Source organism: Dendrobates tinctorius, unplaced genomic scaffold, assembly GCF_039654945.1.
Source record: "Dendrobates tinctorius isolate UK_male_01 unplaced genomic scaffold, ASM3965494v1 ptg000019l, whole genome shotgun sequence".
In the NCBI taxonomy this organism is placed as follows: domain Eukaryota; kingdom Metazoa; phylum Chordata; class Amphibia; order Anura; family Dendrobatidae; genus Dendrobates; species Dendrobates tinctorius.
Window position 1 is genome coordinate 27,510,541 of NW_027361687.1, and position 25,697 is coordinate 27,536,237.

Below are 25,697 nucleotides of genomic sequence, written 5' to 3' on the forward strand. Positions count from 1 at the left end.
GTCGCACGCTAAAAGACGCTTTTTATTGTAAAAATAGTTTTTGCATCACCACATATTGTGAGCTATAATTTTTCCGTATTTTGACCTACCGAGTCATGTGAGGTCTTATTTTTTGCGGGATGAGTTGACGTTTTTATTGGTACCATTTTCGGGCACGTGACATTTTTTGATCCCTTTTTATTCCGATTTTTGGGGCGCAGAATGAACAAAAACCAGCGTTTCATGAATTTCTTTTGGGGGGGTGCGTTTACACCGTTCCGCGTGTGGTAAAATTGATAACGCGTTTTTATTCTTCGGGTCAGTACGGTTACAGCGATACCTCATTTAGGTCGTTTTTTTATGTTTTGTCGGTTTTTTGCAATGAAAACAATTTTATATAAAAAATAATTATTTTTGTATCGCTTTATTCTGCGAGCTATAACTTTTTTACTTTTTTGCGGATGATGCTGTATGGTGGCTCGTTTTTTGCGGGACAAGATGGCGTTTTCAGCAGTACCATGGATATTTATATGCGTCTTTTTGATCGCGCGTTATTGCACTTTTTGTTCGGTGGTATGATAATAAATCATTATTTTTTGCTTCGTTTTTTATTTTTATTTTTTAAGGGGTTCGCTAAAGGGGTTAACTAATGGGACAGTTTTATAGGGCAGGTCATTACGGACGCGGCGATACCAAATATGTGTACTTTTATTGTTTTTGTTTTTTTTTATTTTGAAAAAATGGATTTATTGGGGAATATTTTTTTTTTTTTTTTACTAATTTATTTAGCGATTTTTTTAAAATTATTTTTAACACTTTTTTTTTTTCTTTTTTTACTTTATTACCTTGTCCCAGGTGGGACATCACTGTCCTGTGACAGATCGCTGATCTGTCACATCACAGATCACTGTGACAGATCAGCGATCTGACACAGGCACTGCTGAAGGCTTCCTCATGCCTGCGCTTTGCAGGCACTGAGGAAGCCAGCTTCCTCAGGCCCCAGAAGGCCCCCGTCGCCATCTTGGATTCGGGGGCCTGGAGGAAAGGAGCCCCCCGCAGCAGCGCTGCACATTGCGCTGCCGTGGGGGGCTCAGGGTAGCACGGAGGGAGCCCCCTCCCTGCCGATGCTTCCCTTTAACCCCCGGTACACCGCGATCGCGTTTGATCGCGGTGTGCAAGGGGTTAACGTGTCGGGGGCGGTCCGTGACCGCCCCTGACACATTGTGCCGGGTGTCAGCTATGATAATTAGCTGACACTCGGCCGCGATCAGCGGCGCTCACCACGTGGGCGCCGCTGATCGCGATGACGTAATATTCCGTCCATGGTAATTAGGTCCATGGTCACATGGACGGAATATTACGTCAATTGTAGGTAAGGGGTTAATAGAGCTTATGGCAGATTCCACTTCCCTCCCACTGTCAGCATGTATGTATACAAAGAGGAGATAAGGCCCTGGGGACCCTGCGGTTTAAGGATTCCTATCAGAGGTAGAGAGGAGAGAGCACGGCCCACATCCATACACCTCATGTGTGACTGAAAGGCGGACCTCAACTACAAGTAGCAGAAAAATTGGGATCTCGAGACACCATGCTTAACCTGTAATTGTTCAAAAGACATTAACCCCTTAACACCGAAAGGGTGGTTTGCACGTTCATGACCGGGCCAATTTTTACAATTTTGACCACTCTCCCTTTATGGGGTAATATCTCTGGAATGCTTCCACGGATCCCGGTGATTCTGACATTGTTTTCTCGTAACATATTGTACTTCATATCAGTTGTAAAATTTCAATGATATAACTTGCGTTTATTTGTGAAAAAAATTGAAATTTTCAAAAATTTTGAAAATTTCGCAATCTTCCAACTTTGAATTTTTATGCCCTTAAATCACAGAGATACAGCACACAAAAAAACTTAATAAGTAACATTTCCTACATGTTTACTTTACATCAGCACAATTTTGGAACCAAAATTTTTTTTTGTTAGGAAGTTATAAGGGTTAAAAGTTGACCAGCGATTTCTCATTTTTACAACACCATTTTATTTTTAGGGACCACATCACATTTGAAGCCACTTTGAGGGGTCTATACGATAGAAAATACCCAAAATTGACACCATTCTAAAAACTGTACCCCTTAAGGTGCTCAAAACCACATTCAAGAAGTTTACTAACCCTTCAGGTGCTTCACAGGAATTTTTTGAATGTGTAAAAAAAAAAATGAACATTTAACTTTTTTTCACAAAAAAAATTACTTCAGGTCCAATTTTTTTTTACTTTACCAATGGTAACAGGAGAAATTGGACTGCAAAAGTTATTGTGCAATTTGTCCTGAGTACGCTGATACCTGATATGTGGGGGGGAACCACTGTTTCGGCGCATGGCAGAGCTCAGAAGGGAAGGAGCGCCGTTTGACTTTTTCACTGCAAAATTGGCTAGAATTTAGATCGGACGCCATGTCACGTTTGGAGAGCCCGATGTGCCAAAACAGTGGAAATCCCCACAAATGACACCATTTTGGAAACTAGACCCCCCCAAGGAACTTATCTAGATGTGTGGTGAGAACTTTGAACCCCCAAGGGCTTCACAGAAGTTTGTAACGTACAGCCGTAAAATTAAAAAATCATATTTTTTTCCACAAAAATGATCTTTTCACCCCCAGTTTTTATTTTCTCAAGGGTAACAGGACACTAAAAGTTATTGTGCAATTTGTCCTGAGTACGTTGATAACCCACATGTGAGGGTAAGCCACTATTTGGGCGCATGGCAGAGCTCGTAAGGGAAGCAGCGCCATTTGACTTTTTTGGCTGGAATTGAGATCGGATACCATGTCGCGTTTGGAAAGACCCTGATGTGCCAAAACACTGGAAACCCCCCACAAATGACACCATTTTGGAAACTAGACCTCCAAGGAACTTATCTAGATGTGTGGTGAGAACTTTGAACCCCCAAGGGCTTTACAGAAGTTTATAACGTACAGCCGTAAAATTAAAAAATCATATTTTTTTCCACAAAAATGATCTTTTCACCCCCAATTTTTATTTTCCCAAGGGTAGCAGGAGCCCAAAAGTTATTGTGCAATTTGTCCTGAGTACGCTGATACCACACATGTGGGGTAAAACCACTATTTGGGCACATGGCAGAGCTCGGAAGGGAAGCAGCGCCATTTGACTTTTTTGGCTGGAATTGAGATCGGACGCCATGCCACGTTTGGAAAGCCCCTGATGTGCCTAAACAGTGGAAACCCCCCAAAAATGACCCCATTTTGGAAACTAGACCCCCCCAAGGAACTTATCTAGATGTGTGATGAGCACTTTGAACCCCCAAGTGCTTCACAGAAGTTTATAACGCCCGGGCGTGAAAATAAAAAAATCATAGTTTTTCCACAAACATGATCTTTTAGTCCACAATTTTTTTATTTTCTCCAGGGGAAAAAGGAGAAATTTGACCGCAAAAGTTGTTGTCCAATTTGTCCTGAGTACGCTGATAGGGAAGGAGCACCGTTTGACTTTTTCAATGCAGAATTGACTTGGAATTGAGATCAGACCCCATGTTGCGTTTGGAGAGCCCCTGATGTGCCCAAACAGTGGAAACCTCCCAATTCTAACTTCCGCCCTAACCCCAACAGACCCCTAATCCTAATCTCAGTCGTAACCCTAACCCTAATGGGAAAATGGAAATAAATACTTTTTTTTATTTTATTATTTCATAACTAAGGGGTTGATAAAGGGGGGTTTGATTTATTATTTATGGTGGGTTTTTATATTTGGCAGCTGTCATACACTAAAAGATGCTTTTTATTGTAAAAATAGTTTTTGCACCACCACATTTTGAGAGCTATAATTTTTTCATATTTTGACCCACCGAGTCATGTGAGGTCTTATTTTGTGCGGGATGAGTTGATGTTTTTATTGGTACCATTTTCGGGCACGTGACATTTTTTGATCGCTTTTTATTCCAATTTTTGGGATGAAGAATGAACAAAAACCAGCGTTTCAAGAATTTCTTTTGGGAGGTGCATTTACACCGTTCCGCGTGTGGTAAAATTGATAAAGCTGTTTTATTGATTGGGTCAGTACGATTACAGTGATACCTCATTTATGTCTTTTTTTTATGTTTTGGCGCTTTTATTCATTAAAACCAGTTTTATATAAAAAATAATTATTTTTGCATCGCTTTATCTGCGAGCTATAACTTTTTTATTTTTTCGCTGATGACGCTGTTTGGCAGTTCGTTTTTTGCGGGACAAGATGGCATTTTCGACGGTATCATGATTATTTATATACGTCTTTTTGATCGCGCGTTATTGCACTTTTTGTTCGGTGGTATGATGATAAAGCATTGTTTTTTGCTTTGTTCTTTTATTTTGTAAGGGGTTCACTAAAGGGGTTAACTAGTGGGACAGTGTTATAGGTCGGGTTGTTATGGTCGTGGCCATACTAAATATGTGTACTTTTATTGGGGGGTTTTTATGTCCAAAAAATGTATTTATTAGGGATTTTTATTTTTTAAATTTACTTTTTTTTATAAATTATTTTTACACCTTTTTTTTTTCTTTATTACTTTGTCCCGGGGGGGACATTACTGTGAAGTTTCAGATCGCTGATCTGACACTTAACACAGCGCTGTGTCAGATCAGCATTCTGACAGGCGCTGCACAGGCTTCCTCACTGCCTGCAGGGAAGGAGACCCTCCGAGCAGCACAGCACACCGCGCTGCTCGGGGGGGCTCGGGAAGCACGGAGGGAGCCCCTTCCCTGCCGATGCCTCCCTAATCCCCCGATACACTGCGATCTTGTTTGATTGCAGTGTGCCAGGGGTTAATGTGCCGTGGGAGGTCCGTGACCGCCCCGACACATAGTGCCGGGTGTCAGCTGTGATGACGTACTATCCCATCCCCGGCCATATGGGCCCGGGTACCGTGGACGTGATAGTACGTCAGATGTCAGAAAGTGGTTAAGGTCCCATGAAATGTCCAAAATAAACTTACAAAGGGAATACAACTATATCCTGCGGATCACAGCTGGGGCGTCAAAACAGTCCGTATCCGAGACCGGTTGCCTTGGGCGACGACACCACCATGTCACGCTGAGGGGCACCAGACGGTCGCTTCCCTTGGCTCTGTGTTACTGCACACCTAAGCGCCACCTGCTCTGCAGTTTGCAAACAAACTCTGACATACCCAAACCCTTTGCTGCAGGGTTTCTAATGTGGTACTTGCAGGATGCAGTGGCGAGTTGTGAGACAATTTGGTGCTTTCTAGAATAACGTTTATAAGACTAGAGGGAACTTTCCTCAGTCACGGCCTGATCAACAAAAGGGGGTAACACTGGTTGCCCTCGCAGGGGCTCTATAAAGTACAAGCAAACACAAACGGGTAGAACACGACTACTTCCGGCAATAGCCGGTCACTATAGGGCTGCGGTATGGCAGACTACGGGTCCTTAATTATATAGTCACCTTAGCCGTCCAGACGTCCCTTGCCGTTTGGGTTGGTGGTCTTTCGGAGTAGTAGTCGCTGGGCCCAGTTGCTGAGGCGTTGGCAAAGTCTTCGCGCGATCCGGCGCGCCGATGACACTGGAGCCCCACAGGCCCCGGCGGAGTCCTTGGACGGATGGTGTTGTGAGTTAATTCTCTGGTTCCCCTTCTGGACTCCCTCTGGTGGTGTTGGGAGGTGGTCCGGCTGGTTTGATCGGTGGAGATCTGCCACCTGAGAATGAGGATGACGATTGGTTCTCAGGATTCTCAGATTGGATTTAAGACAGCCGACGCCCTATTCAGTTGCTGGTGATTCCTTCTGGCTTGTCAGCTCTTGGTTTTCAGCTCTGTTCCAGTCATCTAAAGCTGTTTTTCTGCTAATGTTCACACATTTTGTTGGTCTGTTCAGTTTTTTGTGTGGTCTGCCAGCCCCGGCTGGGGGCTGAGCTGAATTTCCACTCTTTTTTATCAGTGTTTTGCCAATTGGCTTTTTGTCCTTTACTAGTTTGATCTCTTTTTGCTCTGTCTCAGAATATTTCAGAGTGCTGATATAGTGGGAGAAGTCTAGTGACTTCACGGTTAATTTTGCTATCAGAAGTGTTGGACATTATTTTTGTAGGGTTTTTTTGCAGGTTGCAGACAGTGTCTTCCCTTTCCTTTCCTGTCTAGTTAGTTTGGGCCCCATCATTTGCTCAGCCTATTTTCCTGCTTGTGTTTGTGCCTTCATCTTGTTTCACCGTCAATACATGTGTGGGAGCTATCTATTCCTTTGGGGTCTGCTCTGAGGCAGTTAGTTTTCCCTTTTCTTGCTTTAGGCTTATGTAGTCCTCCGGCCGTGACGAGGCGTCTAGGTTCATCGTAGGCACGCTCCAAGGCTACTGCTAGTTGTGTGGTAAGATCAGGGATCTGCAATCTGCAGAGTTACCAACCACTCTGGTTTTCTGTGGCTTAGCTTGTTTTGCCTTTTTCTCCTCGGTGACCCATTCATAACAGGATGGGCTGCAACCCCCGGACTGGGGCAAGTGGCAGCGATGTGGGGTGGCGGATGACAGGCCACCTGCGCAGCCAACGGCTGCGACGGGGAGTCTGCGGTCAGCAGAGGCTTGGCCCCTGCTGCGGACCGGAGCGGGACAGTGGTGGCTGCCAACGGCACTGTACTTGCCGCGGCCACTGGTGAGAGCTGGGCGGCTGCGGGTGGCGGGCTGCAGCCGCGAGCTAGAACGAGGCGGGTAGGCCGCAGCTGCGGGCTGAGGTGAGGCGGCAGCGGCCGCGGGTCGAACTGGGGCCGCAGAGGCCGTGGTCAGGAGCGGGGCAGCAAGTTTCAGAGGATCTCAGTGGCGCCGTCCCTCTGGAGTCCTCAGTGAGCGTCTTCCCTGGCACCGGTAAGTCGCTCTAGCTTCTAGTCACTCCCGCAGTCTCCTGCTGCCTCTGTCCCGGTCTGCTGACTCATTGTCCCGGGAATTCCCCGCCTCCTTTATACTGGTCCCTCCCCCAGCCCATCTGTCTGTCACAACGGTCCGTCCCCGAACTCTGTCCCCTGGGGACAGCTTCCCCCGGAACCCAAATGACGGTCCCCTTGGTTCCGACCCGGACACTCGATGGAGACCCTCTCTCCCACACCAAGACCCGGCTTGGAGACAGTGAACTGCTCTGCTATCATCCTATAGTTCGCTCCAAAAATAAAAGCCCATGCCGGGTTTTCTAAATCTGCCTTGGGCAAATAGCTTGTCCAAGATCACACTTACTTTTATTTTGTATTGCAACCACAGCTATATCTGTGGCTGCAATGCACTCCAGCAGCCTTAATACACTTCTGTGAGCATCCTGGGGGACACATAGCGACCCTCGCATATAACACCGGTCACTGTCTCACATACCCCCCTCTGTTCAAACTTGTGGGGTTGAACATTTGTCACCATACAGGAGGCCCGGGACAAGGCTTCAGCATTTCCCTGCGACTTCCCGCCCGATGTTCCACAATGAAATTAAAATTCTGCAGAGAGAGAATGCTGGTGACCCGAGCATTCCTCTCCTAGGCATTTCTCATCCATACCAAGGGTGAATAATCTGTCACCAAGCAAAATGGTCGACCGAGTATACATTATAATAGTGTATGGACTCCAAGGCCCACTTAATGGTGAGGCACTCATTCTCCACTCTGCTATAATTTTCTCAGCCGGGGTGAGTTTCCTACTTAGGTAGGTGACCGAGTGCTCCTCTCCGTTCACATCCTTTGACAGGACTGTTCCTTGGCCCACGTTAGAGGCATCCGTCTACACAATGAAGCGTTTCTGGGGCTAATGAGGACGGGCTGTTTGCGCAGCGCCACCGTCATTCTGTAATGCTGTAGATAAGCCCCCGATGTAACCTGAAAGAGAAGAAAAATGAGTTATACTCAACCAGGGGCGGTCCGGGTCTGGTTTTGGTCCGATGGGTGTCGCGGTCCGGTCCGGCGCCTCCCATCTTCTAGTGGTGACGTTCTCTTCTATGCTTCCTGTCGCGGCTCCTGTGCAGGCGCACTGCTCTGCATGGAGGGCATGGAGGGCAGTGCCCAGGCACAAGACAAGCAGCATGATTGATGGATGGTAGGCGGTGCCCAGGCACAAGACACAGGCATGATGGACGGATGGGAGGCGGCTGATACAGGGGGCCACACCATACCTATGGGACGCATTACAGGTATGAGGACCTATTTATAAAAGTCGATATTTCAGCGTTATTAGGGGTCAGAAACGGAAGAGCCACCTTCACAGAATGCAGCCTTGGTGCTGCTGAAGGTGACTCTTTTACTTAAAAACACCCTGGGGGGGTGACAGGTTCCCTTTAATTATTTTTTAATGCTGTTCACTGAAGGGGTTAACTAGTGGTACAGTTTTATAGCTTGGGTTCTTCCAGCTGCGGTGATACCAAATGTTGTTGTTTTTTTTTCATAATATTTAATTATGGATACAATGTGTGTGTGTGTGTGTGTGTGTGTGTGTGTGTGTGTGTGTGTGTGTGTGTGTGTGTGTGTGTGTGTATGTATATACTGTCAAGCTCGCGCCTTGGCTGAATGGCGCGAGCCGGGGGTTATGGCCCCACTGTGCCACAGACCAGACTACCCTGGAAGGGGCGTGACTGCGACAGCTACCTTGGTCTTCAATGGAGCCTCTGATGGTGAGGTCAGGCTTGTGCTGCAGATAGCTGTCGGGTGCCACTCCAGGGTGGTGTCTGGCTGTGGCTGCTGATCCCATTTGGAGACAAGTCACTTGGACAGATGTGACTGACTGGCAGACAGACACAGGGCAAGCAGGCACGGCTTGGAGACACTGGGCAAACGGGCACGGCTTGAGACACAGGACAGGCGGGCACGGCTTGAGACACAGGACAGGCGGGCACGGCTTGAGACACAGGACAGGCGGGCACGGCTTGAGACACAGGACAGGTAGGGACCTGTTCACACAGCAGGTATGGATGCAGGCAGGCAGGCGTGGAATATGAAGGAACAGGTTTGGACCTGTTCACACAGGAGGTGCAGGTATGGATGCAGGCAGGCAGGAGTGGAATATGAAGGAATGGGTTTGGACCTGTTCACACAGCAGGTGCAGGTATGGATGCAGGCAGGCAAGAGTGGAATATGAAGGAACAGGTTTGGACCTATTCACACAGGAGGTGCAGGTGAAGGCAGGAGTGGAGAGAGAAGCTGCAGAAAGAGGTTCTGCAGCGGCAGCAGGAGTGGAGCAAAGCTGAACCACAAGGTCTGTGGAGAGAAGCTGCATCAAGAGGTTCCGCAGCGGCAGCAGGAATGGAGCAAAGCAGAACCACAAGGTCTGTGGAGAGAAGCTGCAGCAAGAGGTTCTGCAGCAGCAGCAAGAATGGAGTAAAGCTGAACCACAAGGTCTGTGGAGAGAAGCTGCAGCAAGAGGTTCTGCAGCAGCAGCAAGAATGGAGCAAAGCTGAACCACAAGGTCTGTGGAGAGAAGCTGCAGCAAGAGGTTCTGCAGCGGCAGCAGGAGCCGTGCAGACAGAGTGGCTAGAGTGCAGATGCACAGATAAAGCTGTGAGAGTGCAGATGCACAGACAGGGAGGACACAAGGAAAAACACAGCAAGGAAGGGGGCCACGGACAAGGAGAAAGGGAGAATGATAGAGAAAGGTAAGACTGAGTTCAGACAGAGAGACAGGGATAAAGACACAAGGACCAGGATATTCTGCCTCCTGGCAGGTGGACAAGGTACAAGGCAAGATAAGAAGTATTCCTCCAGAGAAGGAGATACACAGAACAGGGCCTGGCTGGCTCAGCAGCAAGGAGCTAACTGAGTTTAGACATTGCACAGGCAATGTTTCAGTGGGAGTGGCGAAGCTAAATAGTCAAGGGCTCCAGGTGATTGGTCAGGGACAGATTACCCAGGTGCACCCTGACTGCATAAGAACCAGAGAGTTCAGGCGCCGCCCCCCTATACACACAGTCTGGAAACATGGAGAGCAGAGGCACAGAGCTGGCAACAGACAGAATTCACAGCATGGCTTGAAGCAGAAAGTAAGTTGGTGTGCGGGGGATGGGTGGCCATGCAGTGATGCCAGCAGGGTTATTACATATATATATATATATATATATATATATATATATATAAATATATATATTTAGGTATATACAGTATAGCAAAATATTGAATTAAAGGGTACCATCATTTCATGAGTTTTATTTGTTTTTTTAAATCTGTGGAAGCATGGTTGAAAATCAATGTCTGACTTTAATTTGTTCATTTTCAGAGATTTTTTATTTATTACTTTTGTCAGATTCAAATTATTTCTGTCACTATTGTGGGTTTTTCTGTCATTAAACAAGGGGCACCAACGATTTTGACCACGTGAGTATACAGGTACATCTCACAAAATTAGAATACAATTCAATACAAAAAGTGAAACTCCTATTACAGTATATAGTCATTACACACATAGTGATCTATTTCAAGTGTTTATTTTTGTTAATGTTGATGATTATGGCTTACAGCCAATGAAAACCCAAAAGTCATTATCTCAGTAAATTAGATTACTTTATAACACCAGCTGGAAAAATGATTTTAAAATCCGAAATGTATGTCTACTGAAGTGTATGTTCAGTAAATGCACTCAATACTTGGTCAGGGCTCCTTTTGCATCAATTACTGCATCAATGCAGCATGGCATGGAGGCGATCAGCCGGTGACACTGCTGAGGCGTTATGGAAACCCAGGTTGCTTTGATAGCAGCCATCAGCTCATCTGCATTGTGGGGTCTGGTGTCTCTCATCATCCTCTTGACAATACTCCATAGATTCTCTGTGGGGTTAAGGTCAGGCGAGTTTGCAGGCCAATCAAACACAGTGATGCTGTTGTTTTTAAAGCAGATACTGAGGGAGGGGGGTACAGTAGGGTCATCATACTATGCGTGTGGAGGAGTTCACTGTGAAGGTATCATACTGTGTTTGTTTGCATCAACTTTATTATCTGTTTTAATCAAGGTTTTTATTCTTTGTTATTACATATGTAAATTAGGCCATTAGGCCATACGCTTTTTACTGCTGTTATATTATATTATTCCAGTATAATTCCAATAGTTTATCATTTTATTTCATAAGGAAAAACTTCCTCAATTGTAGAAAATTTTTTAACAAATATCAAGGTTGCCCTGCAACTTTCTGCAAGCTTTTAACTTTGGCCCTTTAGCTGGAGTCACACATAGCGACTTACCAGCGATACCGACACTGATATCAAGGTGTCAGGATCGCTGGTAAGTCGCTATGTGATCGCTGGTGAGCTGTCACACAGACAGCTTCACCAGCGATCAGCACAGCGATGCCGAGCGCCCGGCATCGCTGTGTTCGTTAGCGCTGATGCCATGGATTCATGTCAAAAATAGAATCAAAATAAAAAATATTGTTATTCTCACCTTCCGACGTCCCGCGCAGCCATACCGCCTCTCTCCACGCTCCGGTCCCAGTAATCCTTTGCGAGAATTACCTTGATGACGTCCGTTCTCGCGGGTTCGCGAAATCTCGCGGTAATTCTTGCAAAGGATCACTGGGACCGGAGCGTGGAGAGAGCGGGAAGGCTGCGCGGGACGCCGGAAGGTGAGAATAACAATATTTTTTATTTTAATTTTATTTTTTACAGCTGATCGCTGGTCTCCCACCTGTCACACGCAGCGACCAAAAAAATGTCCAGAGGTTTCTTCCAGCGATACCGGCAGGGGGGCCGCTCGCTGATCGCTGTCACACACAGCGATATCGCTGGTGAGATCACTGTTACGTCACAAAAGTGTGACTCAGCAGCGATATCGCTAGCGAGATTGCCATGTGTGACTCCCGCTTTTGTGTATTTGAGTTTGATATCCCTGCCTTAAAGGGATTGTTCTCATCATGATAAAGGGTTACAATTGTAAAGATGTTGTAAAAACAAAACAACTTTGCAATTTTATATTTAATTAAAAATCCTCTCCATTCTCAAGAACAAACCCTCACTATAATTGGTGGTTGGTATCTTGGAGGCTTGGAGTGCAGCGCTTACAAGCTCTTTGATATTGACTCTATAGCGTGCTAATGTATGAGTTGTCTTTCTAATCTAAAACCTCAGTATTAAGGGCACTTTGCGAAAAATAAGTGGGTTTTGGATTGCAGTTTGGGCACTCTGTCTCTAAAAGGTTCACCATCACTGTTATAGGCTGTCAGTCCTGCAGACACAAATGAGTTAGATCATGCACTGTGCATGATTTAACTGACTTGCTAGTGCCTGATGACTCGGATGTTGTCATTTAATGATCGGGACAGATCCAAGGGCAGAGGGGTTTTCTTCCCTCTGCCTGCTTGCTAAATGCTGCGATCTCACCAATTGAAGCATTTAGGGAGTTAAAGTGCCTCCTGGCACCGAGAGCTGGGTGTCATTTGTCAGAATTAGCTGACACCCAGCGTCAATCGCCATGACATACATGTACTGCATTGGTCTGGAAGTCCTTCCCTATCATGATGTATATTTACTGCAAATGCCTGGAAGGGGTTAAGAGAGGGAAAGCGTGCTCGCGCCCTAAGCACAGTGCCCTGGGACCTGCGCGCACCCTGGGCAGCCGCCAAGCTGGAAGAAGGATACAGAGTGGAACGGGGGCCATTTTTTCAATTGACCAAAAATACAACATGCATGGGACAAATATGCAACACGTACGAGGCAAATACCGTCACTCCATGGCCAGACCACATATCGCCACCACAAAGTGACCGAATAATACCACATACAAGGGAGAAATACCACCACACCATGACCAGACCATATATTACCACTGCATAGAGACTGAATAATACTACATACAAAGAACAACTGCTGCCACACCATGACCAGATCACATATTACCATCACATAGTGACTGAATGCTAGAATACTGACACTGGTAATAAAAAAATACCCACAATATTAATATTACCATAAGTGCTATTATACTATATATGTGTAGGGTCAGTGTACAGGTAATAGTGACTCACCAGTGACATTATACCTAGCAGCTCTGTATATAGTGTATAGAGTACAGGAAATACAGTGATCACTAGTGACATTATACACAGGAGCTCTGTATAGAGTGTCAGTGTGCAGGTAATACAGTGATCACCAGTAACATTATACTCAGGAGCTCTGTATATAGTGTATAGTATACAGGTAATACATTAATTACCAGTAACATTATACACAGGAACTCTGTATATAGTGTATAGTGTACAGGTAATACAGTGATCCCCAGTGACATTATACCCAGGAGCTCTGTATATAGTGTCGGTGTACAGGTAATACAGGGATCACTGGTGACATTATACAAATGAGCTCTGTTATAGTGTCAGTATACAGGCAATATACAGTGATCACCAGTGACATTATACCCAGGAGCTCTGTGTATAGTGTCTATGTACATTTAATACAGGGATCACCAATGCCATTATACACATGAACTTTGTACATAGTGTATAGTGTACAGGTAATACAGTGATCCCCAGTGACATTATACCCAGGAGCTCTGTATATAGTGTTGGTGTACAGGTAATACAGGGATTACCGGTGACATTATACAAATGAGCGCTGTTATAGTGTCAGTATACAGGCAATATACAGTGATCACCAGTGACATTATACCCAGGAGCTCTGTATATAGTGTCGGTGTACAGGTAATACATGGATTACTGGTGACATTATACAAATGAGTTCTGTTATAGTGTCAGTATACAGGCAATATACAGTGATCACCAGTGACATTATACCCAGGAGCTCTGTATATAGTGTCTATGTACATTTAATACAGGGATCACCAATGCCATTATACACATGAACTTTGTTCATAGTGTATAGTGTACAGGTAATCCAGTGATCCCCAGTGACATTATACCCAGGAGCTCTGTATATAGTGTCGGTGTACAGGTAATACAGGGATTACCGGTGACATTATACAAATGAGCTCTGTATGGAGTATACAGTGTATAGTGTCAGTGTACAAGTAATACAGTGATAACCAGTGAGGTCTTTAGTTGAAGATATTCATCTTTGCTTTTCTTCTTCATCCAGCACAGACCACCATCAATTCTTCCAGCCAGGACACGTCTCTGCAGAAAATAACAGTTATCTAAAACACAGTCCCCAATTTTTCCCCAAGTTCTACACTACACCAAATGAAGAAAAAAAGCACTCCCACTGAAAACAATATCCTCAAAAATAAAATACATCACAGCAGTAATAATATACCTTAATTAGCCCTTATAGTAGTAATGTCTTACATTCTGGCAGTGACGTCATACTCCAGCGATATACGCATTCATGTCAGCTGCCGGCCTCTGATTGGCTGGCGGCTCCTTTTGCAGTGCAGGAGGCGATCCTGCATGGTAAGAGATTGCAAATGAACGTGCGTCTGAGGGCGCACATTCAGTTATTAGTAAATGGCCAAATCCTGCCCCTGGGGCCCGGCGAAAAGGGAGGCCCAGAGCAAGCCCCTCTCCTCACCGGGCCCCATAGTCCATACTAGGCCGTGTCCCTAGATGAATTCTTTCAGTGGAGTAGGTTGTAAAATGGAGTTGTCACGGGGCAGTAAGGGGAAAACAGGGGATGTGGAACAAGGGCCTCTGAACTGCCCCTAAGACTAAGGGGTACCCTGACTTTCCTTAACTTGGGGGTACACTTAAAGGTAAGTCTCCAACCTGTCCCTATATCCTGTTCAGCCCTGAGCTAAACAGCCAACCCCCTCCCCAGGAGGTGAGAGAGGGGATAAAGTAAACTGCACCAAAAACCAGGGAAAGGGTAATACAAACACCTTGGGGTTAAATAAACTGAAAGACAAGACTTAGCTTGCTCTGCTGCAATACTAATGGACAGCAGAGATAGCCACATGAAAGCAGCATGCAACTGAAGCACCATAGGATGCTGTCAGCTCCTGAACTTCAGTTTGGTTGGTCTCCAAAGAGGAACAATATCACCAACAGTTAGTTGGTGCACCTGGTGAGCTTATATAGGAAGGTGGGAGTGGTTTCCATCTGCATAGATAATTAATCACAATGCAGTAATACCAGCGGCCACCGGGGGGAAAAACCAGAAGACCAACTAACGATGCAGTAAAACCAGTGGCAAAAGCAAATCGTATGTAGCCTTTTCTCTTGTTACCCTTGTGAAAATGAAAATTTCGGGGGCTAAAGTAACATTTTTTTGGGAAAAAGTAAAATTTTATTTTTTTCCTTCCACATTGCTTTAATCCCTGTGGAGCACCTGAAGGGTTAATAAACTTACTGAATGTGGTTTTGAGCGTTTTGATGGGTGCAGCTTTTAACATTTCAGTTTTGGGTATTTTCTGTCATATAGGCCCCCCAAAGTCACTTCAAATGTGATGTGGTCCCTAAAAGATGGTTTTGAAAAATTTTTTGGAAAAATGGGAACTTGCTGATCAATTTTTAACCCTTATATCTTCCTAACAACAACAAAAAATGTTTCAAAAGTGATGCTGATGTAAAGTAGGCGTGTGGGAAATGTTATCTATATCACACAAAATAATTAATAAATATCTGGTTTAAAATGACATGTCGCCAGAAAAAACACTATTAACCTACAGATATGGGTTAATCTGAAGGTGAATAGCGTTACTATCCAAACACTGATGGGAGAAAGTCACCTTTATTTATTCCCCTCAGACCTCACATAGCCCTCCTATATACAATATGAGCCCTCATATAGCCCCCAATATGCAGTGTGATCTATTTAAAGTGTTTATTTCTGTTTATGTTGATGATTATGGCTTACAGCCAATGAAGACCCAAAAGTCATTATCTCAGTAAATTAGAATAACTAACAAAAAACACCTGAAAAGGTTTCCTAAGAGCTTAAAAAGGTCCCTTAGTCTGTTTTAATAGGCTCCACAATCATGGAAAAGACTGCAGACTTGACAGATGTCCAGAACGCAGTCTGTTGTGAACATTTTTGACCTGGCTTCTGAGTTTGGGCTCCCTCTGCTGGTTGCTGCTGGTAATGGAGCTGGTCTGGCTGACAGAAGTCAATCACCTGAGGAGGATGATTGGAGGTCAGGTGTTACAGACTGGAGAGATTTAAGTGAGCAACCTTCCCTCAGTTGTTGCCGGTGATTTGGTTTTCTTCCTGAGCATTTTGGAAGTCTGCTTGGCTCCTGCTTTGTCTTGCATCTTTCAGATAAGTTATTTGTCTGCTTGAATCTTTTTGCATTTGATCCATTTTTTGCCTTTCTCCGATTTCTGCTTTGCTGCTGTGAGTTCAGCCTTGTTCCCAGCTGGGACCTGTGCTGGACTCTGTTCCATATGCCACAGCTCATGTCAGTCTTTTCAGTGTTTCTAGTCCCCTGTTATATCAGTATCTTTTTTTTCTTTTTGCGTCCAGTTCACACCAGAGTTCTGATTGATTTAGTGGGGGAGAGGTCGTGTGGCCTCAGTATTTTTGCATATCAGACCTGTTGGATTTTTTCTTAGGGTTTTTTGCGTGATTGCAGACAGTATCGTTTCCTGTCCTGTTCTATCTAGACAGTTTGGGCCCCATCATGTGCTTACTCTATTTTCTGCCTGTGTTTTTTGCCTCATCTTGTCTCGCCGGCAATATATGTTCGGGGGCTATCTATTCCTTTGGGGTTCTACTCCGGGGCAGTTTAGCTTTTCCCTCTCTCTCTTTAGGCTTAGTTATTTCTTTGGCTGTGCCGAGGCGTCTAGGGCATCGTAGGTACGTCCCACGGCTAATTCTAGTTGTGTTGTCAGTTTAGGGGTCTGCAATCCGCTAAGTTACCAACCTCTCTGGTTATCTGGCTGCCTAGCCTATTCCCCTGTTATCCTCCTCGGTTACCTATTCATAACAGAATCACCGGCCCAACTGTAGATTCTAGGGTACTCTAATGAAGGAAAAAATAGTAAGATAAAAAAAAAAAAGGTGTCAGAATTTTTTATATATTTTTTCCTCTTTTTCTCTGGGGTCCATAGGAGGATTTTTTTCTTTAATGGAAACTAAGCAATTGTGTGATTGTGTTGATAAGTTATTTGTCTGCTTGAATCTTTTTGCATTTGATCCATTTTTTGCTTTTCTCTGATTTCTGCTTTGCTGGTGTGAGTTCAGCCTTGTTCCCTGCTGGGACCTGTGCTGGACTCTGTTCCTTATGCCACAGCTCATGTCAGTCTTTTCAGTGTTTCTAATCCCCTGTTATATCAGTATCTTTTGTTTTGCGTCCAGTTCACACCAGAGTTCTGATTTAGTGGGGGAGAGGTTGTGTGGCCTACTCTTTGCATATCAGACGTGTTGGATTTTTTCTTAGGGTTTTTTGCATGATTGCAGACAGTATCATTTCCTGTCCTGTTCTATCTAGACAGTTTGGGCCCCATCATGTGCTTACTCTATTTTCTGCCTGTGTTTTGTGCCTCATCTTTTCTCGCCGGCAATATATGTTTGGGGGTTATCTATTCCTTTGGGGTTCTACTCCAGGGCAGTTTGGCTTTCCCCTTTCTCTCTTTAGGCTTAGTTAATTCTTTGGCTGTGCCGAGGCTTCTAGGTACGTCCCATGGCTAATTCTAGCTGTGTTGTCAGTTTAGGGGTCTGCAATCCGCTAAGTTACCAACCTCTCTGGTTATCTGGTTGCCTAGTCTATTCCCCTGCTATCCTCCTCGGTTACCTATTCATAACAGAATCTATGGCCAAACTGTAGATTCTAGGGTACTCTAATGAAGGAAAGAATAGTAAAAAAAAAAAAAAGGTGTCAGAATTTTTTATATATTTTTTCCTTTTTTTCTCTGGAGGCCGTAGGAGGATTTTTTCTTTTATGGATACTAAGCAATTGTGTGATCGTGTTGAGCAGCTCGCTGCTGAAGTTCGAAGAATTTCTGCCTATTTCGCTCAGTTGTCTGCTGTAGAACCTAAAATCCCTATTCCTGATTTATTTTCTGGGGATCTGTCTAAATTTTTGAACTTTAAGAATAATTGTAAACTGTCTTTTGCCTTGAAACCTAATTCCTTGGGGAACTCGGTGCAGCAGGTTAAAACTGTCATCTCCCCAGGGGCGGGCTGGGCCGGGTGGCAGGAGGGCATATGCCTCCCGGGCTGGTGCCTAAGCAGTTGCACAGGGCCGCTGGAGGACCGGCAATGATTTTAATACATAGCGCAACTGTAGTGCGTGGTTACGTCATCCCCCCAGCCGCCCCGACATGCAGGCTGCAGCAGTATGTCATGAGCAGGTCTAGACAGGCAGTGGCAATAGGCTGAAGGTAAATTGGGCCCCGCGGCCCCTTTAAATCTTTCTGCGGCCGGGCACAGCCAGGGAGCCGCAGAGTAGTTGCAGGGAAGCTTCCGGCTCTGTTCCTGCAGCTGCTTCTTGGAGGAGGAGTATGACAGCTCCTCCACTCCTCAGCAGCTCAAGCTGCTGGATGGCTTCTGCTGTATATTCTGCTGCCTGGGGCCATGGAGTTCCTGCACTGCTTGCAGGTGAGCACCTTCCCATGATTCATGTCCTTCCTGTCTGCTTCACCTCCTGTGTGGGCTCCTTCATCCTCGGTGGTAAGAGGATGTATTATGGAAGATTGTCAGCTATCATAGCCATTACTGCAGCTCACCCCATTACAGGTGCAGTAATGCTGCCACTCAGGCTGTAGGGAAAGGCTTCCTCACACTGGAGTCCTCATATTCCACTGGGGCCGGAGGTTTGTGCATAGACTAGTGAGGAGAAGAAGTCTGGATTCTGTCTTGTGGCTGCGGTTGATTTATGGCAGCTGCTTGAACTTTCTCTGAGACCCCGATCTGTGACATTTGAAACAGCTGCCATAAATCCCATCATACCACAGACAGAGCGACCAACTGACCCCCGCAGAGCAGAATCCTGCACTGGACTGAGAACTGTAACCCGGGCAGCAGAACACCAATGATAAAACCATCTGTATCCCTACCTCTCCATATATGTGTGTGTGTGTATATTGTGGTGTAGTGACCACTGTGTCCACTAGGGGGCGCTGTATGAATGTCCCAAAAGAGGGGATGAATGGCGAAATACGGAATGACTGTTATGTATCTCAAGGTGGGTGACCTTGAGATGGAGATTTATGTGTGTGTTAATCAGCAGTGATACTGCTGAGGTGCTGGTTCTGTGTCAGGGACTAGTTACCTACAATCCCACCCAGGGGGTGTGTTTAATAACGCTATTGCAAAGTGTATATGTGTGGTTGAAGGACCTATGATGAGGTCATAGTCATGTGACCCGGTGGGCATGGCTATGGACCATGTAATGTGGCCAGGGTAGGTCACATGGGGTGAATGCAGGGACCCGATTGGTCCGTTTGGAAGGTCTTGTGTGGCTACCTTCCTGACAGCATGTGGACGCTGTGTTTTAATGGCTGCAAGTGCCTGAGAGTTCCCTGGAGGGAATGAATGTCTGCAGTATGGAGAAGCAGCCATGAGAGAACCCTTATGGGGTGAGATATAACTGTGAGGCTGAAAAGCCTGCGTATTGGACATTGCTAACAGAGTGAAGCTCTGTCATGGACGCTATGCCGTTTATATGATCTTTATGTTGCTGGTCATGGTTTATGATGCCTAATAAACCGCATGGACTGTTATGAGTTTATGGAAAATTTGTGCCGGATCTGATTTTGTGGCTGCTGAGCGAGTATCCCCTACTTGAATGACAGTGCTACCTCACAATATATATATATATATATATATATATATATACACACACGTAGCTATGAACCCGTTCTACGCCCGGGTGGCGAGCATTTTTATTGGTATATGGTCTCCCATCCTGGTATGTGCTGCCCCCTCCTAACCTGATATGCATGGCCCCCTCACCCCCCAATCCTGGAATGCATGGTCCCCTCACCCCCTAATCCTGGCATGCATTGCCCCCTCACCCCTATTAAACTGCACCGGTGCCGAGTGCGGTGCCGGAGTACGCGCATGCCCATACCGCGCTGTCCAGCGCCATATTGCTGAAGACACTGCAAATGTGTCTTCAGTAAAATGGTGCCGGACAGCGCTATGCGCGATTCCGACGCCTCGGTCTCCAGCGAGAAGAGAAGCGCCGCGGCAACGCTCCTCCTGGTCAGGTAAGTATGTAAGTATGGCGCCGGAGATCACAGTATGCATTCAGTGTCTATGCGTACCGCCATCTGTGGCGCCATACACACTCCTCTTACCTGTAACCGCTGGATGCCTTCTTCTGTCTGGAGCCAGACTGCGCAGGCAGGTTGCGCTTGTGCAGTCTATAAAGGCTTCAGACAGAGTGACGCTCCCAGCGTTATATTACAGATATAATATACTGTATGATTCTGCGTGTACATATGGATATGTGTGTGGTACTGTTCAGACACTCTATTGGTTTTGCTGAGGCACGTTATGGTGGTATTAGTAAAGCATTGTTCATTGTTCTAAGGCTGGTTTCAGACTAGCGCATTTTACATGCAGCGCACGGCGCCGCTAAGCCCCGCCCCCTGCCCGCCCCGTCCAGTCATTTCCTCCTACTATCGCACATGGCTGCATGCGATCTGCGCACCCTATCTTTAGCACTTTTGAAGGTGCGCCGAGCACAACAAAATGCAACATGGTGCGTTCGGCGCACACCGGCACACCTTCAAAAGTGCGCAGCGCACGCAAAAATCCTACTAGCGCACGGTCTGCCGGTCTGCGCACCCTATGCTAAAGATAGGGTGCGCAGATAACATGCAGTCGTGTGCGATAGTAGGAGGAAATGACTGGATGGGACGGGCAGGGGGCGGGGCTTAGTGGTGCCGTGCGCTGCATGTAAAATGCGCTAGTCTGAAACCAGCCTTAGTGAGGCAGTGTATTGTTCTGTTGCGAAACTATATGGTGGACAAGGTGTTATTGAGGAACTGTATGGTGCTGGTATGGAGGGACCGTACGGTTGAGGAATGAAGGAACCGTATGGTGGTGTTATGGAGGGACCATATGGTGGAGTAATGAAGGGACCATATGGTGGTGTTATGGAGGGACCGTATGGTGGAGTAATGGAGGGACCGTATGGTGGAGTAATGGAGGGACCGTATGGTGGAGTAATGAAGGGACAGTATGGTAGAGTAATGAAGGGACCGTATGGTGGTGTTATGAAGGGACCGTATGGTGATGTAATGGAGGGACCGTATGATGGAGTAATGAAGGGATCGTATGGTGGTGTTATGGAGGGATCGTATGGTGGAGTAATGGAGGGACCGTATGGTGGAGTAATGGAGGGACTGTATGGTGGAGTAATGGAGGGACCGTATGGTGGAGTAATGAAGGGACCGTATGGTGGTGTTATGAAGGGACCGTATGGTGATGTAATGGAGGGACCGTATGATGGAGTAATGGAGGGATCGTATGGTGGTGGTATGGAGGGATCGTATGGTGGTGGTATGGAGGGATCGTATGGTGGTGTTATGGAGGGACCATATGGTGCTAGTATGGAGGGACCGTATGGTGCTGGTATGGAGGGATCGTATGGTGCTGGTATAGAGGGACCATATGGTGGTGTTATGGAGGGACTGTATGGTGGTGTTATGGAGGGACTGCATGGTGGTGTTATGGAGGGACTGTATGGTGGTGTTATGGAGGGACCGTATGGGTTGCGGACGGCGGGCATGATAAGCAGTGATTCACATAGGAAATGAAGATTATATGGCCTGACAAGAGGAGAGGAGGAAAGGGAGTTTTGGGCCAAGAGTTTTACTGCTAGAGTAGATTCAAGGACTGTGGTGTGTGTGTGTATCATTATACAATGGGGCTGTGTTTGTATTATTCGGCGGGTGTGTGACTGCAAGTTTGAGATTTGCATACATGCGGTCACATGCCGACTAGACTTGCACGACCTAATGCAACTGTATTGACAGTCTGGTCGGAATGTGGCTGGGAATATACAGTGGGTATGGAAGTATTCAGACCCCTTTAAATTTTTCACATTGTTTCATTGCAGCAATTTGGTAAATACAAAAAAAGTTCTTTTTTTCTCACTAATGTACACTCTGCACCCCAACTTGACTGAAAAAAACAGAAATGTAGAAATTTTTGCAAATTTATTAAAAAAGAAAAACTGAAATATCACCTGGTCATAAGTATTCAGACCCTTTGCTCAGTATTGAGTAGAAGCACCTTTTGAGCTAGTACAGCCATGAGTCTTCTTGGGAATGATGCAACAAGTTTTTCACCCCTGGATTTGGGTATCCTCTGCCATTCTTCCTTGCAGATCCTCTCCAGTTCCGTCAGGTTGGATGGTGAACGTTGGTGGACAGCCATTTTCAGGTCTCTCCAGAAATGCTCAATTTGGTTTAGGTCAGGGCTCTGGACCAGTCAAGAATGGTCACAGAGTTGTTCCAAAGCCACTCCTTTGTTATTTTAGCTGTGTGCTTAGGGTCAATGTCTTGTTGGAAGGTGAACCTTTTGACTAAGGTCGGAGTCACACTTGCAACTGCAATGTGAGAAACTCGCGTGAGTCTCTCGCCTCAATACCCGGCACTTCTGCTGGCATTTGGGACCGGAGCATTCAAGCTGCATAGGAATACTTGCAGCCGCACACACCGGTCCGGAGTGCCGGCGGCAGTGCCAGGTATTGAGTTGAGAGACTCGCACAAGTTTCTGGCATTCCGTTTGCAAGTGTGACCCCGGTCTAAGTCTGAGGGCCAGAGCACTCTGGAAGAGGTTTTCATCTAGGATATCTGTACTTAGCCACATTCATGTTTCCTTCAATTGCAACCAGTCGTCCTGCCCCTGCAGCTGAAAAACACCCCATAGCATGATGATGCCACCACCATGTTTCACTGTTGGGATTGTATTGGGCAGGTGATGAGCAGTGCCTGGTTTTCTCCACACATACCGCTTAGAATTATCACCAAAAAGTTCTATCTTTGTCTCATCAGACCAGAGAATCTTATTTCTCATAGTCTGGGAGTCCTTCATGTGTTTCTTAGCAAACTCTATGCGGGTATTCATATGTCTGGCACTGAGGAGAGGCTTCCATCGGGCCACTCTGCCATAAAGGTCCGACTGGTGGAGGGCTGCAGTGATATTTGACTTTGTAGAACTTTCTCCCATCTCCCTACTGCATCTGTGGAGCTCAGCCACAGTGATCTTGGGGTTCTTCTGTACCTCTCTCACCAAGGCTCTCCCACGATTGCTCAGTTTGGTTGGATGGCCAGGTCTAGGAAGACTTCTGGTGGTCCCAAACTTCTTCCATTTAAGGATTATGGAGGCCACTGTGCTCTTAGAAACCTTGAGAACAGCAGAAATTCTTTTGTAACCTTGGCCAGATCTGTACCTTGCCACAATTCTATCTCTGAGCTCCTTGGCCAGTTCCTTTGACCTCATGATTCTCATTTGGTCTGACATGCACTGTGAGCTGTGAGCTCTTATATAGACAGGTGTGTGCCTTTACAAATCAAGTCCTATCAGTTTAATTACACACAGCTGAACTCCAATGAAGGAGTAGAACCATCTCAAGGAGGATCACAAGGAAATGCACAGCATGAGACTTACATATGAGTGTCTGAGCAAAGGGTCTGAATACTTATGACCATGTGATATTTCATTTTTTCTTTTTGAATAAATTTGCAAAAATTTCTACATTTCTGTTTTTTTTTTCAATGAAGATGGGGTGCAGAGTGTACATTAGTGAGAAAAAAAATGAACTTTTTTGAATTTGCCAAATGGCTGCAATGAAATAAAGAGTCAAAAATGTAAAGGGGTCTGAATACTTTCTGTACCCATTGTATGTATCACATGCTTGTGGTCACAAGACCACCTGTTCCCGGCGCCGGCACCGGACCATCATCACAACACATGGTGCGCATGATGTGAGGATTCACACATAATGAATGTAGACATGTAGCTTAAGATCCGACAACCCCTTTAAGGATGGGCAACTACTCGTGGGCCACTGCTGTGTGCTTGCCCTCCATGCTAAAATTTGCCAGCCAGCCCCTGGGAATCTGTCACCCTATTTTTCGCCTATCAGCTGCGGCCACCGCCATCAGGGGCTTATCTACAGCATTCTGTAATGCTGTGAAAAAGCCCCCGATGTACCCTGAAAGAGATGAAAAATGAGTTAGATTATACTCACCCAGGGGCGGTCTAGTTCAGGTCTGGAGGGAGTCGCGGTCCGGTCCAGCACCTCCCATCTTGCAGCGATGACGTCCTCTTCATTCCTGCCCGTCGCGGCTCTAGCTCCAGCACCTGCGCACTGCAGTACCCTGCTCTTCCCTCAACAGGGCAGAGCAGTGCTCCTGCGCCAGAGCCGTGATGGGCAGGAATGAAGAGGACGTCATCGCTGCAAGATTGGAGGCACCGGACCGCGACTCCCTCCGGACCCGAATCGGACCCGGACCGCCCCTGGGTGAGTATAATCGAACCCCTTTTTCTTCTCTTTCAGAGTACATCGGGGGGGCTTATCTACAGCATTACAGAATGCTGTAGCTAAGCCCCTGATGTTGGTGCCGCCATCTCATAGTCGAAAAATGGGGTGACAGATTCCCTTTAAACCCCCCCACGATGAGAAAAAATTAAAATACTTGATACAATGGGAGGAAGAAATGAGATTCGATTTGTCGATAGCGGAATGGAGACATTGCTGTGATATATTATCAAAAGGCAGCCACCAATCATCCCTCGTGGAGACCTCATTGAAGGTTCCTCATAGAACATATCCTGTTCCAGTTAAACTCCATAGCATTTTCCCAAATACAGTGGGGAAAAAAAGTATTTAGTCAGTCAGCAATAGTGCAAGTTCCACCACTTAAAAAGATGAGAGGCGTCTGTAATTTACATCATAGGTAGACCTCAACTATGGGAGACAAACTGAGAAAAAAAAATCCAGAAAATCACATTGTCTGTTTTTTTTTTCATTTTATTTGCATATTATGGTGGAAAATAAGTATTTGGTCAGAAACAAAATTTCATCTCAATACTTTGTGATATATCCTTTGTTGGCAATGACAGAGGTCATACGTTTTCTGTAAGTCTTCACAAGGTTGCCACACACTGTTGTTGGTATGTTGGCCCATTCCTCCATGCAGATCTCCTCTAGAGCAGTGATGTTTTTGGCTTTTCGCTTGGCAACACGGACTTTCAACTCCCTCCAAAGGTTTTCTATAGGGTTGAGATCTGGAGACTGGCTAGGCCACTCCAGGACCTTGAAATGCTTCTTACGAAGCCACTCCTTCGTTGCCCTGGCGGTGTGCTTTGGATCATTGTCATGTTGAAAGACCCAGCCACGTTTCATCATCAATGCCCTTGCTGATGGAAGGAGGTTTGCACTCAAAATCTCACGATACATGGCCCCATTCATTCTTTCATGTACCCGGATCAGTCGTCCTGGCCCCTTTGCAGAGAAACAGCCCCAAAGCATGATGTTTCCACCACCATGCTTTACAGTAGGTATGGTGTTTGATGGATGCAACTCAGTATTCTTTTTCCTCCAAACACGACAAGTTGTGTTTCTACCAAACAGTTCCAGTTTGGTTTCATCAGACCATAGGACATTCTCCCAAAACTCCTCTGGATCATCCAAATGCTCTCTAGCAAACTTCAGACGGGCCCGGACATGTACAGGCTTAAGCAGTGGGACACGTCTGGCACTGCAGGATCTGAGTCCATGGTGGCGTAGTGTGTTACTTATGGTAGGCCTTGTTACATTGGTCCCAGCTCTCTGCAGTTCATTCACTAGGTCCCCCCGCGTGGTTCTGGGATTTTTGCTCACCGTTCTTGTGATCATTCTGACCCCACGGGGTGGGATTTTGCGTGG

At 46.0% G+C, this 25,697-nt stretch overlaps 1 protein-coding gene across 5 annotated transcripts in view; it reads left to right on the forward strand.

The window, feature by feature from the left end:
- The window catches only part of LOC141082812 (uncharacterized), a 125,004-nt gene that overhangs the window by 9,709 nt on the left and 89,598 nt on the right, over window positions 1-25,697 (forward strand). Inside the window, exon 1 of one of the 5 annotated variants that reach the window (XM_073566761.1) lies at window positions 8,487-9,972. The exons of 2 other annotated variants lie outside the window; for them this stretch is intronic. Coding sequence is in view for 2 of the 3 variants with exons in the window: in XM_073566760.1 (XP_073422861.1) it covers window positions 18,310-18,406 (97 nt within the window). In the remaining variant the exon portion in view is untranslated. Of the gene's footprint in view, window positions 1-8,486; window positions 9,973-18,279; window positions 18,407-25,697 lie in introns of those variants that run through there. 2 more of the 5 variants (XM_073566760.1, XM_073566758.1) reach the window with 2 other exon arrangements.